Genomic DNA, 19,401 nt, shown 5'->3' with positions numbered 1-19,401 from the left:
TTGATCTATGTATTTGATATTCTTTACATTATTTACATTTGATCTTTTACATTGTGTATAATGTCTATTCATTGTATTGTTTATTTGAATCTTTGTGCAGCGCTTTGTGACTGCCTGTCTGTGAAAAGCGCTTAATAAATAAACTTTACTTACTTACTTTAGTTGTTCACACAAAGCACAAAGGTAAAAAACAATATATACAGTGTTATCTTCATTTTAGATGTCAAAAAGTATTTGCGGCTCCCAGTGTTTTCTTTTGCGTGGAAACCGGGTTCAAATGGCTCTTTGTGTGTAAAAGGTTGCAGACCCCTGGGTTAGAGGATGAAAAATTGTCTCTGGAGGCCCTGCTGTTTAGTGTCTACGTATTTAATGTCTTCATTGCTTGTTGTCTTTACCCAGTGTTTCTAATTAGAAAACCAATAACCCATGTCTGCTGTTAATCCTGTGATTATAAGGATGCTGCAAAAAAACCTGCCTCCCACTTAGTTGGCTTTTTTTTTGAGTTCCCAAATTGTGTCTGTTGTCTTTTTAAACCGCTATCTCTTGCATGCTTCGTTAGTGGTTTCAGACATTTATGTAGCCTTAATTTTTTTCCATTTAACCCTCACCATGACATTTCCCAGCTGTAACCTAACTTTTACCAAATGTAACAATTATTTATTGTCTTTCTCATGGATACTGAACCACAGTTACAATCAGAGATCACAAATCACTACGTCCTGTCAGAGTGGGTAATCGCAAATCAGTTTGCTCTCTTTTCACTTTGCCAATTAAAAAACATTGCATTTTCTATCTGGCTGGCTTTTCAAGAACCACAGCTTCCTAGATGGTAATAATGTTGTAACCAATACTGTGATTTTTACCGCTTATATCCAGGTGGGATGGTCCTGAATCCCTCCTACTTTGGCACCACGGGCCACTCCAACACAATGATCCATGAGATGGGACACATATTTGGACTGTACCATGTCTTCAAGGGCGTGAGTGAACGGGACTCCTGTGATGATCCGTGTCAGGTAGGACTTTTAAATTGTGCTATTTGTGATGATGCTAATTTATGGAATTATTTCTGATTGGAAAAAGTTACATAAGTAATAAACTAATAATAGCATCTTTAAATGTGTTACATCACATGCCCTCTCTTACCATGCCTACCATACATATTTTGTGCAGGAGACCACCCCATCCATGGAGACAGGTGATTTGTGTGCTGACACTGCCCCAACACCTAAATCCAAAGCCTGCCATGACCCCGGAGCTGTCAACGATACATGTGGCGTCACCACCTACTTGAACACTCCTTACAACAATTACATGAGTTACACAGGTGAAATAGATGAACACAATGCTCCTACTTTAATGCTCAAAAGAAATCATCTTAGGTGTTACAATGTATATGTAATATATACAGTAATGTTATTAACAGTATGCCAGTTGTTAAAAGTGCATTATTGAAAATTACCATCCACTCTGAAGTAAAGTATAATCAATCAGTCAGTCAATGTCAGTGTGTTTTACATAGAACTGAGAAATTATACAATTATGTTATGGTTTAGTCATTTCTGTCCATATTCTCAAGCTGTTACCACCCAGTGTACTTAAAAATCCAACAAAAGCTTATTAACCTGCTAAGCCCCCAGTGGTTTTCTGATCTCCGTGACCTTCTCCCTTTTGCACCCATCTTCTGGTGCGTGGGTGCTTAAGAGGTTAAGGACTGGCATGTGTAATTGCGTCTCCTCTCAGCAGATGTCTGCTGTAATTATTTCTCGCCATGTGTTTAGTACTTCGGTTGTTTAAAGGCTAGTGCAGGGGTCGGCAACCCGCGGCTCCGGAGCCGCATGCGGCTCTTTAGTCCTTATACTGCGGCTCCGCGTGGTTTGGGAAAATAAATTAGAAGTATTTAGCTGAAGTGTATTTTATTTGTGTTTAGTTCTTTTTTTAACTTGTAGTTCTAAATTGGAAGATTATTGTGATATTGAAATATAAAAATAAAATTATTTTATTATTTTTCATCGCTCAAAATAAGCTTCACACTCACGGAAGCCGGTATACCCGCCGAAACGCCGTGCATTTATCGAGACTTTCAACCCCAGGTAGGCCAATTATGGATCTTCGGATCCACATTATGTCAGCAGCTGTTCTCCACCGTGAACTATGTTAAAAACAAACACTGCTCACACCTCACAGATGACAGCTTACAGTCCTGCGTAAAGATGAAAGTGACTTCGTACAGCCCCGATTTGCAGACCCTGTGCGCAGAGGTTCAGGAGCAGAACTCCCACTGTAAACATACCACGGCAGACCCACTGCTTTTCAGCATCTCTTTATTGACCACTTGTCACACACGGTTGCTGTACGCATACAGCCGGCTGTAGCTTTTCAGCTCACAGCCCGACAACACAACAGCAGAGAGAGCACAGGCGAAGGCGGCGAAGCGTGATTGCGGGTGCCGCTCAGGTGCGTCCGACTCCCATTCAGCGGCACTGCAGACCACGCCCCGCCACACACATTAACCAGGTAAAATACATATTTAGGCAGAATTTTGCAAATATCTATTTTTTTTTTAGCAGCATTGTGCTTTTTTTCCAATTACTTTTTAAAAGTCAGGTCAAGGCTCCAACAGCCCAAAGGCAATATAAGGGTGGCGGCTGACAACAACTTTTGTTTGCTACATGGATCATTTTAGTTCAGCTGGGTGTCTTTCCTTTTGTTATATTTCTTTAAGAGTTCAAAATGTGTTAATTACATAAATAAAATGTAATTTTCTCTGTAGCACTTCATGCTACATGCTTCATGCTTTTAAAAAGCAGTTAAAAACTTTTCTGTTCAAACAAGTCTTTTGTTGATCTATGTATTTGATATTCTTTACATTATTTACATTTGATCTTTTACATTGTGTATAATGTCTATTCATTGTATTGTTTATTTGAATCTTTGTGTACAGCGCTTTGTGACTGCCTGTCTGTGAAAAGCGCTTAATAAATAAACTTTACTTACTTACTTTAGTTGTTCACACAAAGCACAAAGGTAAAAAACAATATATACAGTGTTATCTTCATTTTAGATGTCAAAAAGTATTTGCGGCTCCCAGTGTTTTCTTTTGCGTGGAAACCGGGTCCAAGTGGCTCTTTGGGTGTAAAAGGTTGCAGACCCCTGGGCTAGTGTGTGAATTTGATCCTCAAAGATTTACTGGATTCTTCTATCTTCACAGATGATAACTGCACCGACCATTTCACTCCAAACCAAGTGGCCAGGATGCACTGCTATCTAGACTTGGTCTACCAGAAGTGGCTGATGGACCGTCAACCTGCCCCCATCCCACTGACCCCCATAGTGACTGAGCAGAGCACAGATTCAGTCTCGATTTATTGGCTCCCACCTATCAGGGGGTCACTTTATCAAAGGTATGATTGCCTGACTTCTTTTGTTATCTATATTTCTATCCATTCAAAACTGTTTTTAACCATCCATACATGTCTGGTTGTCCAAGAGGCAGGGTAAATTCTGGGCAGGTCTCTTGCAGGGTTAAAACTATTAACAAAGAACTGCAATTTTCATCGCTTGTGCACATAAATCACTCTATGAACACTGCAATGTATAAAATGGGCATAATTTAACTGCATTAGTGAGCCATGAGCACATTGCTTCCACTGGACTGGACATCTCTTTATATGTCATGTATCGTGATTAAAAACATTCTGGATGCAATCAAGACCAGGCATTGGAGGTAATATTTGATTACACTTTCCAGTAATTGCTTTATTGGTCTTTTTTATTTTGTATTCACCACTGCACTGAGACCATCTGGACGAAAACACCTGTGGAAAAATTGGAATAAACAACTCACAGGTGTGAAGTGTATTATGGAATTCTCAGCTGGTGGTATCACCAGATGTGGGCAAAAGAAAGCCGCCATTTCAACCTTGGGGAGTTTGAAATTTCATACGCCTTGTTGACTTACTGCAGTGCATGTAGGTACTAGTGTGACTGTGCCTGAAATAACCTCCTCCACGGGTCGCCAAACTACTGGCCACTTTGTGTTTGCGAAGTATGTCTAATTTTCTTGTGTGTCTTCTAGGTCCGTTTCAGCTTTCTTGTTTTGTTTATATAGAATAAAAATGCCATATTTAGTGGACCTGTTTCCTTTCGCCTCAGCTCCTCATTACGTGTATCTGATATCAATTGTGGAGATTGTGAGAAAGATGGCATCTTCCACCAGTATGCTTATGAGGCTTCCTCGACTCGCATATGTGACACATCAGGCTACTGGACACCTGAGGAAGCAACAGGTCAGTCAAAAAATGCTTTTTGTGATTTTCTACAAATGCACAAAAGGATAGAATTTCCTTTAATTATATCTGCATATTGAAAACAAGCTAGATTTCAGAGATTAAATGGTTCAGAATTGTAGACTTTTACTTTTGTTGTTAACAGCTGCACACAGAAATATATAAAACCTTTTCCGTAGGTCAGTTTGAATATAAACACTAGAGAATATGGGACTTTGCTGAAGCCTCATGTAAAGTTTTTGGTAATAAAAAATTGCAGGTTAACTGAGGAATATATTTATTTTACACGTCGGTCCGCACACCAAGCTGAATATACGCCAAATACATTTTTGGCGTATATTCAGCCCCCCCCCGCCTTTTACCCCCAGACGCACACACAGAAACACACACATCTGTAAATTTTAGGTGCGTGCAAGGCTAATGGCTGCTGGAAAAAGAAAAAGCAGAAAATCGTTAAATGATAATTACCTCAGCTACAGACCTCTCTGTGTCTGTCTTGTTTTAGCCAAAGCAAGAACAAGGATTATTAGCCTAAGCGTCTACTCTGGGTAATGTTTTGGTGCTCTTCAAACATTCAACCTCCGTCATAAACCAAAAAAAGTGCATCCTGTAGCACTGTACATTGAAACATTAACTTCCTGCAAGCACATGGTCCTTGTTATTCCAATCATAAATCCTTGAGAAGCACGATTTCCTTTGACATGATGTATAGGGTGGGGAGGAAAGAAACAAGAAGGAAACAAGAAAGCAAAGTGAATGAAAAGGGACAAGAAACAAAAAAGGACAATACTGAAAGAGCAAATGCACAAACACAGTAACACTTTTCCATCTCTTTCATGAAAACTCTGACCAAATATGTGGAAATCCTCTGCTGGAATTTATGCTTTGAAAACAAGCGGCTAGGAAGAACAGGGGGATTACTGCTCCCTCATTCGCTGCGGGATCATAATGATGATAAAGGGTCAATTACAGTCTTACTCTAAACAGTGGTATGCACACAGCTGAGGAGACAGCCAGTCTGCTGGCTTCCCTTGCTCCCTTTTCACTCTGTCCCACTTCTAAGGACCATGATGTGTGGGTCACTTTGTCAGCCAACAGAGATGGGCAATAATATATTCAGTGTGGAGAGACAGAGGGGAAGTTGGACAAACTCGTTGCGGACGCCATAGCTGGCAACCCAAAACACAAGTTTAAAGGCAAAAACACTATTGGCTCAAATTGTTGGCAAAATTGACCATGTACATCTCCTCAGAACATTGCCTGTGCCAATATTGACTGGTTTAAGTCCATTTTCAGGCTGAGGGAAAACACTGAATTGTTTTGAAGCATGCACTGCCGCTGTCAGAGATTAAACTGCTTAATGTGCTGCATTAAGTCTTCAAACAGAGTTTTATTTCAAAATGAGAAAGTGTAACGTTTGCTTTTAAGGCTGCCTCTTGTTAACTGTGGTGTAGAGATCAGAAAAAAAGATGGATGTTTGAAGTTCTGTAAAAAATCTTTTCACACAGTAGAAATGTTCAAGGAAATAAAACTATGTCGAGAAATAATAGGGATCTCAAAATAATAAATGAGCGTACAGATGTCTTGATGCATACTCAATCATCCAGGTAAGTAAATCCCCAAAAGCTGATTCTGTTAATCTGGACGTAGCGTTTTGTGGGAGTAACGTTTCGTCACTCATCCAAGTGACTTCTTCAGTCTCAGCTGAGTGCAGGTTTCCCCAACCTTATAAACAGTGCATTTGAGTAATGATTGAAACTAGCGGCGAATCAAGGAGACCATTTATGTGAAAAGGGAAAGACCATCTCTGAATCGAGGAGGGGGCCTAAGGGTACATCTTCCACCATCTTACAATGCTGTGATTGCAGCCATTCCCCAACTCTCTGTGAATGGTACTCATGGCAGGTGATCAGTGGTTGTTGTTCAATGGTCATGAGAATTTGCATATTAATGATCAAGGAACTGACCTCCCAGCCCATTGTTCATTCAGTGGGCTGGTTTCAGTCATTGTGCAAATGTTGGGGAAACCTACAGTCAGCTGAGACTGAAGAAGTCACTTAGATAAGTGATGAAACGTTTCTTCCGCTGTAAATGCTACATCCAAATGAACAGAATCAACTTTTGGGGAACACACATTTTCTTTGTTTCTTTAAAAGAAAATATCTGGTTACAAACATACTATTTGTAAAGGGTGAAAGGTTTTCTACCCATTCTGCTTCAAAGTGGTTTATTAGCTGAATGCTTACATTCAATTATGTATTCCCGTTAAAGCTGCTAGCGTGAGAGAAGAACAGATGAGTGAGAGGAAGCCTTTAGAATGGAAAACTAAAAAACGGACAAGGACAAGTCTGAAGGAGCCGTTCTATCTGGGTTTGTCAACATGACTGACAGAGTCTTTGCTCATTTCATTTACTCAGTCAGTCAGTGGAAAACTAAATAGATGGTATGCTAACTGCATCAAAAGCTTAAAAGACTTAGATTCAGGTAAAGCTCATCCTGTATCAAAATGTAGTAGTTTCATATTCTCTTCTTTAATGCTTATCATAAGCTGTTTATTGAAGCAGTTTCCGTGGTAAGTACACCTGTTCCACACAGGCAGTAGCTCCACTTCTCCCTTAGTATTAAAGATGGTTCCCATTTGCTTACTTTTACTCTGGACTGTAAGATTATAATAAAGTAGTATGTTGGTAGCTTGGAAAATGTGGTAAGCCCTCAAAAATGTCCATTTCCATTTCCATTTTATGGGTCTTTACACACTCATTTAGAGACCAATCTTCACATCATTTAACTGGCGTTAATTGTCTTTCTGATTGTGCTCCTACATGGTTAATCATAGTGGGTGTGAAATATGTAACACCTCTTCAGCATGTTGATTTTATTTGGATTTCACCTGAGACAGCTAATAATAACTGTGCCATACTGTGATTCCATTGTGCTAATCACTAACGCTCTAACAATTAACAACTCATTTCGCCTGCTGTAATGATGTTACTTCCTGCGTTCTTGAATGAACGCCATCTTTAAGTGAATGGCTTGTAACTTTGTCAGCAGGGAAATTCCACTTTCCGTTCCAATAGAAAGTCAGCTTGCTTGTAGTTTTTAGAAGTAACATTAGGAAATATATTTTCAGTTACTTATAAATAGAGATGAAGACGCCATATTGAGGAAAAGGCAGGACTCAACAAGACTAAATTAAAATATCACTGCTATGGTAATCAGAGTAGATTAATCTGCTTCCTTTGGACAGGGTATGGTTTGATCTGATTTGCTTGACAATGACATTTTACTGGTAGCATTACCTAAACATCAAATTTACCCTCTATAGCATATCTGACAGGTCACTATTTTCCTCCTTTGTCTCTACTTCAAACCAACAGGAAGAGCACTGACAGATTCCCATTTCAGTGTCATCCCAGCTTATGTTGATCTAATGTTGCTAGCTACTACACATAATGTTAACAATTTAATTCCCTAAAGCTATATAGATATTGATAATCCTGGTACCCTTGGCAGTTTATATAGTAAGTTCAATCCAGATTGATCAATGCATCTAGGAAGAGTTAGAGGACAGGCATACATAGCCTACATATGCATAGGGATGGGTATCGAAACCCGGTTCTTGTTGAGAACCGGTTCCCACTGTTTCAATTCCTTGGAATTGTGTGCCATTTTTGCAAACGATTCCCTTATCGATTCCAGTCGCCCCGAATGACGTCACCACATTGCGGAGCGTCATTTACCTGGCAGGGCGCCTAAGCGGCTCAAACGCTCAAAAGTTTGGTTATACTTTACGAGAACAGATGACAACGGGGAAACTTGCAATACTTGCAAAGTAGATATTTCATTTAAAGGAGGAAACACTACGAATATGCAAAAGCATTTGCTCACAGAACACGCGATAACCTTAAATGAATGTCGTGTTTTTAATTCCGCTCCGGACTCGTGAATCTCAACCCAGCAGCAGCGGTAACGTTTGCACGTCCTCTCCCGTTAATGCGGCAGGTAAATAATCAGCTAACAGTGCATATTATGTTAGCGCGATCTGCCTTATTACAAAACCTGCCGTTACTGTGCATCTAGGTGACCATGATGAGAGAGACAGACAGAGTCTGGCTGGCAGTTCTCGCTGCAGTCTACCGGTAGCATCTACTTTCAGGCCAGGATAGACGAATGTCACCGAGCAGTGACTAAGTTTGTGGTCAAAGGCTTGCACCCATTTGCCACAGCAGATACCCTCGATTTTCGGTAAGAGAATGTGTTTAATTGTAGGCAGTGACATTACTGGATATTCTTGTGTAATTGCTACAGAATAATTTATGTTATGTTAAGAATATTTATTTTATTATTTTACATTTACAATTTTTTTTCCTGGGGACCCTGTGACACCCCATTGAAGAGCCGTAGGCTGTGGAACTCTTAAGATCTCACTGTTGGGTTTGTAAGGCCATGTTACTCCTAAATTTCTATCTTGTTCAAAGAGAAGATATAAAACAAAGTTCTAAGCTAATCGACCTTAGTGTTCTCCTTTTTTAAAAATAAGAATCGATAAGAGAATCGATATAGAATCGAATCGTTAAACAGAATCAAAAATGGAATCGGAATCGTGAAAATCTTATCAATACCCATCCCTACATATGCAATGATCATTGTAGTAAGATGTAGGTGAACAGGTTTGCTTCAGCTTTCTGGGTAAGGCAGCGAGTTCCATAACTGAGGGCCCCGGGGTGCGAAGTCCATTTATCTTTAGAGAATTAGGTACAAGCACCTCTGTCTCCCTCCCTCTCCCTTTCACCCTCGCTCTCTCTCTGTAGGCAGAACCCAGACTAATCAAGGCTGAAAGGCACTAAAATCTTAAAATCAATTTTTGAAACTCACAGATTGCCAGTGGCTGGTGTAATCTGGTCACTTCTCTTTGGAAGTGTTAAAAGCCTGGCTGCAGTGTTGTTGACAGCAGTGTCTGGATGTTTCTCTGCTGCGGCACATATGTCCGCAGGAAAAAGTGTGGAGGACTTTGTGACAGACAGATACAGAAATACACAAAGAACTTTATCACTGTTGCAGTTTGTATCTTTGTTGATTGGTTCAGTGTAACAGCTTGCATGGCATGCCTCATTTTACCTTGTATAAATTCCCTCATTTGGAGAAGCATGCATGCAATGTATTCCTAGAAATATGCTTTGTCTGGATCTTTGTGCTGCTGTCCTGTTTGCCAGTGAGACACAGACCCTTTTTAAAACCACAGTTCTTCACTGAAGGTAAATAGAAATTCAGTTTATTTATGTGTGGGAATGGGTCTAAAAAAATCTATTTTTCAACTCAGACAATCAGTCTATTGGGTCTCCATGGCGTACTTTTGTATTTTCTGGAGTCAACTGAATGCTCACTACACTGTTTCTAATCATCATCATAACTCAATTAGGATTAATTCCTGTATACAAGGGCTGTTCTGTGCTTTAGAGTAAAATGAATGAAGTCATTGGGAACACTTGTAACACAACAGCACCAACATGTGTGTCTGTGTGATGTTGTCAACAGGACCACCTGATGTGGAACAGCCATGTGATCCCAGTCTCCAAGCATGGAGTCCTGAGCTTAGCCTGTATGACACCAATGTGACGTCACCATGTCCGGACACAGAGGGCTGCACCCTTACACTGAGATTCCTACACCCTATTGTTCCACATGCCCTTACGCTCTGGGTCACGTATATCTCTGCGAGTAAGTGTCACTCCATAATAAATACTCGTCAGTTTTGAATAATAGGCACAGTGGGGAAAATAATTATTTGATCCCCTGTTGAAATTGTACGTTTTGCTCACTTACAAAGAAATAGACAGTCTTGGGTAGTTTTGATACTTTTATGATAGACAGAATATCAACCAAAAATCCAGAAAAAAGAACACTTAACATAAAATTTATGAATTGATTTGCTTCTCATAGAGTGAAATAAGACATTATTTAGTACTTGGTAGAAAAAGCCTTGTTGACAAACACAGCAGTAAGACTTTTCTTGTAGTTGGTCACCAGATTTGCGCAGATCTCAGGAGGGATTTTAGCAGACTTCTCTTTGCAGAAACTCTCAAAATCCTTTAGATTTCTTGGCTGCCACTTGGCAATTTGAAGCTTCAGCTCCATTCACAGATTTTCTGTAGGACTACATTTCTGGAGACTGGCTATGTCACTTCTAGCCAGACCACAATGTGCTTCTTCATTAGCCACTCCTTTGTTGCCTTCGTGGTATGGTTTGGGTCTTTGTCATTCTGGATAACCTGTCCTTGTCTCAACCAAGATTTTATGATAGAGGGCCCTGTCCAATGGTCCTTCAGTGTGGTGAAATTGTCCTCTGTTCTTAGCAGAAAAGCAATGCCAAAGCATATTTCCACCTCCATGCTTGACTCTGGGTTTTTTTGGGTCATATTCAGCATTTCTCTTCCTTCAAACACATTGGGTGAAATTAATGCCAACAAGCTTGATTTTGGTTTCATCTGACCACAGCACTCTCTCCTAAGTGAAAATCATGAAGATGCTCATGAAGATGCAACAATGAGGCTCGCATGTACATGTGCTTTCTCGAGCTTGGGAACCTTGTGGGCGCTGCAAGATTTCAATCCATTGTGGTGTGGTGTGTTATCAGTGGTGTTCTTGGTGACTGTGGTCCCAACTGCATTCAGATAATTAACAAGCTCCTCCACTGTACTTTTGGACTGATCCACCACTTTTCTCATGGTCATCCTAACCCCATGGTAAATGATAAATGGACTGGTTCTTATATAGCACTTTTCTACTCTCATTGAGCTTCATACAACTCATGCATTCACCCAATCATACCCATTCACACAAGCACTTTGTGTGAATGGGTATGATTGTTATTAGTGCTTCTATCTAGCATTCACACTCCAATGGATGCATCGGAGGGCAACATGGATACAAAGGATATTTGGCATGTAGACTGGAGGAGCCTGGGATCGAACCACCAACCTTCAGGTCTCTTTGAGTAGGTGACCGCTCTACCACCTGACCTACAGCCACCCCAACAATAGGCAAGATCTTCCATGGACCTCCAGACTCAGCGTAATTGATGATTGTCACTTTTGCACTGAGCTTCTTGCTGATGGTCTTGTAGTCCATTCCAGTCTTGTCCAGGTCTACAATCTTGTCCCTGATGTCCTGTGAAAGCTCTTTGGTCTTACCCAGTGAAGAGGTTGGAAGGGAAGAAATTGACTCTGTAGACAGATGTGCTTTATGCATGTTACTAATTGAGATCTGATTGATTGATTGTAATCTGTAATATTTTTGGTTGATGTACCATATCTCTTCATTAAAATGAGAGACTGTTCATTTCTTTTTTAGTGAGCAAACGTAGCCAGGGATCAGGTGCAAGTTATTCACATCAGGTGGGGCGCAGTCTTCCTTTTCTGGATGGTGGGAGACAAATACATTTACTCAAGAAAATACTGAAAGAATTTCATTAAAGAAACCTCATTCCATTCATTTTACTAATTACATCATGTATGACTAAATGGGAAAATGTCTTTGCTGGAGATGTGCTGCATAACTCACCCACATTTTACCCTGTTGCAGAAAGCCCATCAATAGCCAACATCGAGCTGATCTCAGACACAGGGAAAAGTATTAACCTGGGACCACAGCATGTGTTCTGTGACATACCCCTCACCATGCGCCTCGACACCCACAACGTTGCCATTGCTGCCATAAAACTCTGCACCTTTGATGAGAAAATGGAGATTGACGCAGCCATGCTGTCTTCAGGTCCTGGCAGCCCTCTGTGCTCCAGCTGCCAGCCTCTACTCTACCACATTCGCCGTCAGCCACCTTTCACCAGTAAAGCCCCCTTACCACAGACCCAGCAGACATTCACGGACAGGTAAAGGCTACCTGACCCATCTGATTTACATGCAGATACGACAGAATTTTACTATGTTTTACTCACAGGTAACAAGATGGCTTTTTGTTTTTTTCTCAGACCACACAAAACTCCTTTGACATTCTTGGTTCTCTGAATATCTATACTATCCATATTTATACTTCTGTTACATTATGGATGAAGTAGCAACAGCTAATGCTGTACAGCTCTGTGGAAAATAAGGTGAAGGTTATTTAAGGCCGGCATTGACTGCAGATTGTACAGCACAGCATGTGTGTGTCCTCAGATCCACTAATCCACAGATATCTGTCTCTTTAAAGTGTTTGGGCCTTGTTTTGTTTGAAAAACTTCGAACACAAATGTTTCCAACATGGGGATGCCGAGTGTGGATACTGATCCAAATCTTTTTCAACAACCATATACTTAATCAAAAGCTTGCTGAAGTTTCAGGGTTAAGATGAATCAGTTTGTATCCTGTCTCGTAGTGTGGGGTGTCCAAATGATTACTGGAATCCAAACGTAAATCCAAAAGCCAGTTTTTCTTTTTTCTTTTCTTTTCTTTTCTTTGTTAAGTCTCATCAAATAACAGCCCTCAGTATAAAAATACCCCGCCTCTAATGCTTTTCTTATACACACAAAAAGCTGATAAGTACCTGCCAGGACATGACAGCAGTGTCGCATGATTGGAGATCATTTGGGAATGATTTCAAATGCAGTGGCACTTTGATTTTCTGGGAAGCTGTTGTTGTTTTACAAAGCAAGGGGGTATGGGGATGTTAGGTGGACACAGCTTCAAAAACAGTTTATTTTTCACGGAACACGTCCCTATGTTACACAAGCTGTGTCTAAGTGCAAAAAGATGTAAGAACCACGGGGAATTGAGTTATGTGGGACTGAGGAGGGCAAAGAGGGGTTGATGTGAGGAGAGGGGAGAGTTTAAGAGCAATGAGTTTGGAAAGGAGGGGAGAGTGAGGAAGGGCGGGTGGGATAATGGAGAGTAGGGGAGATGAAAAAGAGGCGAGGGGAGGAGGGACAGCGGCAATTGAAAAAGATATACAGGCATGCAGAGAGACACAAATGAGAGGTGTGGACAGAGTAGAGGTTTGAGGCAAAGAAATGAAACTTGAAGTGAAGCACATTGTTGGTGAGGGAAGGAGAAGGGAGAGTGAACTGTGGTAACAGGGGGCTGATGGAGGCAAAAGCACACCAGAGGTGAAGCAAAGTAAGCAGATTAAGATCTTTCTTTTTTGGAATATGAACCAAATGTGAGCCAGAGAGGCCATAAACACCAGTGACTGCTTGGATCAGATCCTTGGCCATTTCCTACTGCTGAACTTGCAGTATAAGCTGAAAGGATGAGTGCGTAAGGACTATATGACTAGTTAATTAATCAAAAAAACCCACAATGTTAATATCCAATGTGAATTTTTTTTAAAATCAGTAGATGAACAAAACAGAAGCTACAGAAATAGTTCATGCTTTATGCTGTTGTACATTCAACATATTGTCCGGCCACACTGGACTACACTGGAAACTAAAAGTGTTCCAAACAGCCTGTTTCAAAGGCTATGTTGCTCCACTGATGTGTTTCCCTTTGCTCTAAGCTGAACCCAACCTCATCACTAACCCCAATCAGTTATCTGTTGTCTATAACCATAGCCCATCCTAAAACAATAAAAAAAAAGAGAGTGAGCGAGAGAAAGTTAAAACTCTTGCTTCTTTTCACCTTGACACAGCTGGACAAATTAAAGTGGGTGTGAATAACAGAGGACTTCTTCAGATATCCAACAAGTCTTTTGTGAAATGGACAAACAGGAATTTCCCTGCCTGTACCTTTGCAACGTTGGAATAGATGGCATGTGTCTGACTATTTCTAGCACTTTCAGAAAGTGACAATCAGTCATGTCCTTTTCATGCGTTCACAAGGTTTATACAAAAGTGCAAGTCTGATGATTTGAACTTCTAGTTCCACTTCTTTTTTTCATTATTCATAAAAAAAATTCTTTAATCACGTTTGGCGTCCATGGACGTTAGTTTTCCCATTTCCCAGATTAATGCTTACCCCTATTTTATAAGACCATACTTTTACAAACAACATGCAGAACTGCTTCTCCTATAGTCAGGGTTGAATAGTTTATTTCACCTTCTGCCTTTTGTCACTTGCACTGAATTTTATATATAAGCAGTTGTGCTTGTTTGTAGAATGTAGATCTAAGAGAAATCACCATGGGAAATACACATGTTGTGTTCATTCTGAAAAATGGTTTATGATGAATGAATTCTTACTTGTTGTTTACTAGAGAGAACACTGATTATCTCATCATCCTGGCACCTGTTAGTTTGTAGGATATATTAGGGAGCAAGTGAACATTATGCCCTTAAATTTGATGTATTAAAAGCAGGAAAATATGCAAATGTGAGAATTTGAGCAAGTTTGACAAGGACCAATTTGTGATGGCTAGATGACTGAGTCAAAGCATCTCCAAAGCTCTTGTAAATGGTAAATGGACTGATTCTTATATAGGGCTTTTCTATTCAATTCAATTCAATTCAATTTTATTTATATAGCGCCAAATCACAACAAAAGTTGCCTCAAGGCGCTTTATATCTACTGTCCTGGAGTACTCAAAGCGCTTAATACAACATGCCACATTCACCCATTCACACCTATTCACACAAGCACTGTATTCTATGCTTTTTAAGAATAGAATAGAATAGAATAGAATAATCCTTTAATTGTCCCACAGGGGGAAATTTGGTTGTAACAGCAGCCAAAAAGACACATATACAAACAAACAGTACACAGGACACAGAACAGAAACATACACAATTTTTCTTACATATTTACATTAAGGACAATGGTTACTATATACAGAGAGTACTGTACAGTTATTAAATTAAATATAAATAACTACAGATAAGAGGCAAACCAGGTTGTAGTGCGAATCGGTTAATTAACTTATTGCAGTTACAGTGCTGATGTAAACATCTATATTTGTTGGGAGCAGTTCTGATTGTACAGTCTGACAGCTGCAGGGAGGAAGGACCTGCGGAAACGCTCCTTCATGCATCTAGGATGCAGCAGTCTGTCACTGAAGCAGCTCTGCAGTTCAGCAACATTTCCATGCATGGGGTGGGAGACTGTCCATCAGAGATGTTATTTTGGCCAGAGTCCTTCTGTCTCCCACCACCTGTACTGGGTCCAGGGTGCATCCCAGAACAGAGCTTGCCTTCCTGATGAGTTTATCCAACCTCTTCCTCTCAGCTGCCGATAAACTGCTGCTCCAACATACCACACTGTAAAAAATGACAGATGCCACCACAGAGTTATAGAAGGTCTTTAAAAGCGCTCCCTGTACTCCAAATGACCTCAGCCGCCTCAGCAGGTAGAGTCTGCTCTGACCCTTCCTGTAAAGAGCATCAGTGTTGTGGCTCCAGTCCAGTTTATTATTCAGGTGAACACCCAGGTACCTATAAGAGTCCACTATCTCAATGTCCACTGCCTGGATGTTCACCGGTGTCAGTGTGGTGGGTCTGCGTCTCCGGAAGTCCACCACCAACTCCTTGGTTTTCCCGGCGTTGATCAGCAGGTGGTTCTGCTGACACCAGTCAACAAAGTCCAGAGTCCACTGTCTGTACTCTGAGTCGTCCTTACCTGTGATGAGGCCGACTATGGCAGAGTCGTCAGAGAACTTCTGTAGGTGGCAGCGTGGGGAGTTGATGGAGAAGTCTACAGTGTAGAGGGTGAAGAGGAACGGTGCCAGCACAGTTCCCTGTGGGGCCCCCGTACTGCAGATCAGTGTGTCAGAGACACAGCCCTGTGACCTCACATACTGTGGACGTTCTGTGAGGTAGTCCAGTATCGACTGGGACATGTGGTGGTCCACTCCCGATAGCTCCAGCTTGTCTCTCAGAAGTCGTGGCTGGATGGTGTTGAAAGCACTGGAGAAATCAAAGAACATGATCCTCACAGTGCTTCCAGGCTTCTCCAAGTGAGTCAGAGCTCGGTGCAGGAGGTAGATGATGGCGTCCTCCACCCCAATGCCAGGCTGGTAAGCAATGAAGACCTCACCAGGGGGCGCAGATGGTTTAGAACCAACCTCTTGAGGGTCTTCATCAGATGGGATGTCAGGGCTACCGGCCTGTAGCTGCTGAGGTCCTTGGGATGGGAGATCTTTGGTACCGGTACCACACAGGAGGTCTTCCACAGCTGTGGTACTTTCCCCAGTGACAGGCTCAGGTTGAACAGATATCCTAGGATGCCACACAGTTCATCTGCGCAGCATCTCAGCAGCCTGGAGCTGATGCCATCTGGACCTGCAGCCTTCCGCACCTTGATCTTGCGAAGCTCATTCCTCACTTGAAGTGCTGGGATAGAAAGAGTGGATTTTGGGAGAGGGGTGTGTATGTTGGAGTCCACAGAAGCCGGGGGTGGGTGTAATGACTGGCAGCTGGGAGGTGTGAAGCTGAGAGGTGTGAAGTCCTGAGATGAAGGACAGGCAGTCCCTGAAGATGAAGGAGATTGCAGCAGGGGGGACGATGCTGTGGGAGGGGTGGGTGGTTGATCAAACCTATTAAAATATTTATTTAGGTCATTCACCAACCCCAAGTCTCCTGCAGCCTGGGGGGTTGGTTTTTGTCCTGAGATTGTCTTCAGGCTGTTCCAAACCCCTCTGATGTTGTCCTGTTGCAGCTGCTCTTCCATCTTCCTCCTGTAGTTTTCCTTTCCTTGCCTTATCTTCCATTTCAGCTTCTTCTGAACAACTCTCAGCTCCTGTTTGTCTCCAGATCTAAAGACTCTCTTCTTCTCCTTGAGGAGAGCCTTAATTTCAGGATTTATCCATGGCTTGTTAGAAAAACAACGCACCTTTTTGATGGATACGGTGTTGTCCATACAGAAGTTCATGTAAGATAAGATAAGATAAGATAAGATGACCTTTATTAGTCCCACAGGTGGGAAATTTGTTTTGTTACAGCAAAAGTGCAAAGTTATGTAGCAGAAATTAGAAAACACTGGAATGCAATAAAATAAAATAAAATAAAATACTATATACAATAGAATAAAATAGAATAGAATAATATATACAATAGAATAAAATAGAAATAGAAATACTATATACAACTGAGTAGGAAAATACAAAAACACAACTTCGTCAGAAGAAGAATTGCACATATAGCAGTCTTATTGCACATGTGTGGGTTTGTGTGTTTGATCAGCTGCAAAAGTCTTTATTGTGGAGTCTGACAGCAGTGGGGAGGAAAGACCTGCGAAATCTCTCCGTCCCACACCGTGGGTGCCGCAGTCTCCCACTGAAGGAGCTGCTCAGTGCTGTCACAGTCTCATGCATGGGGTGGGAGATGTTGTCCAACAGGGATGACAGCTTAGCCGCCATTCTCCTGTCACTCACCACCTCCACTGGGTCCAGAGGGCATCCTAGAACAGAGCTGGCCCTTCGGATCAGCCTGTTCAGTCTCTTCCTGTCCCCAGCAGAGATGCTGCCTCCCCAGCAGACCACACCATAGAAGATGGCTGAGGCCACCACAGAGTCATAGAAGGTCTTCAGGAGTGGGCCCTCCACTCCAAACGACCTGAGTCTCCGCAGCAGGTACAGTCTGCTCTGCCCTTTCCTGTAGAGGGCGTCTGAGTTATGAGTCCAGTCCAGTTTGTTGTTCAGATGAACACCAAGGTACCTGTAGCTGTCCACAGCCTTGATGTCCATACCTTGGATGTTCAGTGGTTGCAGTGGAGGATGTTTGTGCCTGCGGAAGTCTACCACCAGCTCCTTGGTTTTACTGGCATTGATCTGGAGGTAGTTCAGCTGGCACCAGTCCACAAAGTCTTGAGTCAGTCCTCTGTACTCCTTGTCGTCCCCATCAGTGATGAGGCCGACTACTGCAGAGTCATCAGAGAACTTCTGCAGGAAGCACTGGGTGGAGTTGTGGGAGAAGTCTGCAGTGTAGATGGTGAAGAGGAACGGAGCCAGAACCGTTCACTGTGGGGCCCCCGTACTGCAGACAACCCTGTCCGACACACAGCCCTGAGTTCTCACATACTGTGGTCGGTCGGTGAGGTAGTCCAAAATCCAGGTAGTGAGGTGATGGTCCACTCCAGAGTTCTCCAGCTTGTCCTTCAGAACCGAGGGAAGAATAGTGTTGAAGGCACTGGAAAAATCAAAGAACATGATTCTCACAGTGCTCCCAGCGGTCTCCAGGTGCGCGAGGGAACGATGTAGGAGGTGAATGACAGCATCATCCGCTCCAATGCCAGGTTGGTAGGCAAACTGAAGTGGGTCCATGTAATCCGTAATGCAGTCTGTGATGCTGTTGAGGTCATCCTCCAGGGGGCTGCAGAGGTTGTCCCACACAGTAGAACGGAAACAGTCCCTCAGGGCCTCTTCAGTCTCTGCTGACCATTTCCTTACTGTGCGTTTCACTACTGGTTCTCTGTGTACTAGAGGTTTATACACAGGCTGGAGATGAACCAGATTGTGATCTGAGCCCCCCAGGGGAGGGAGAGGTGATGAGCTGTATGCCTCCTTGGTGTTGGCATACAATAAGTCCAATGTTTTATTGTCTCTGGTGTGGCAGGTAACATACTGGGTGAAGGTGGGGAGAGTGGAGGACAGGGAGATGTGATTAAAGTCCCCACAGATCAGGAAAAGGGCCTGAGGGTGCTGTGTTTGGAGTCTGCTGGTTACAGTGTGCAGGACCTCACAGGCTGCTGCAGCGCTAGCAGAGGGCGGGACATACACAGCTGTCATAATCACGTGTGTAAACTCTCGCGGTAGATAGTACGGTCTCATGCTAACTGCTAGCAGCTCAATATCCTTACAGCGTAGCGTCTCTTTGATAGATAAATGCCCAGAGTTACACCATCTATCGTTCACAAACACAGCCAGACCCCCTCCTCTCTTCTTACCGCTCTCCGTTGTTCTGTCGGCCCGGATCAGATGAAAACCATCCATGTTTATGTGTGAGTCCGGAGTTAGCGCAGTTAGCCATGACTCTGTGAAGCACATCAGGCTGCACTCCCTGCACTCCCTGTAGCTCCTCTGATGTCGGGTAAGGGCTGCCAGTTCGTCTACTTTATTGGGGAGAGATCTCACATTCCCCATAATAATAGATGGAATCGCTGGCCGGTACCTCCTAACTTTATTGCGATGCCCGATCCCGGCCCGAGTACCACGTCTCTTCCTCCTCACCTCGCGGGGGATGTTAGCTTGCTCG

The 19,401-nt window shown here is 42.4% G+C and overlaps 1 protein-coding gene across 1 annotated transcript in view; it reads left to right on the top strand.

Annotated features, from left to right (window-relative positions):
- pappa2 (pappalysin 2) overlaps positions 1 to 19,401 on the top strand; it is a 103,302-nt gene that overhangs the window by 29,078 nt on the left and 54,823 nt on the right. Inside the window, exons 6-11 of the mRNA XM_005457971.4 lie at positions 877 to 1,016; positions 1,174 to 1,327; positions 3,212 to 3,404; positions 4,156 to 4,289; positions 9,825 to 10,007; positions 11,871 to 12,174. Of these exons, the coding sequence (XP_005458028.1) occupies positions 877 to 1,016; positions 1,174 to 1,327; positions 3,212 to 3,404; positions 4,156 to 4,289; positions 9,825 to 10,007; positions 11,871 to 12,174 (1,108 nt within the window). The remainder of the gene's footprint in view (positions 1 to 876; positions 1,017 to 1,173; positions 1,328 to 3,211; positions 3,405 to 4,155; positions 4,290 to 9,824; positions 10,008 to 11,870; positions 12,175 to 19,401) is intronic.

Source organism: Oreochromis niloticus, linkage group LG18 (genome assembly GCF_001858045.2).
Source record: "Oreochromis niloticus isolate F11D_XX linkage group LG18, O_niloticus_UMD_NMBU, whole genome shotgun sequence".
In the NCBI taxonomy this organism is placed as follows: domain Eukaryota; kingdom Metazoa; phylum Chordata; class Actinopteri; order Cichliformes; family Cichlidae; genus Oreochromis; species Oreochromis niloticus.
The sequence above is the reverse complement of the archived record's forward strand: the minus strand, read 5'-3'. Positions and strand labels throughout refer to the sequence as shown.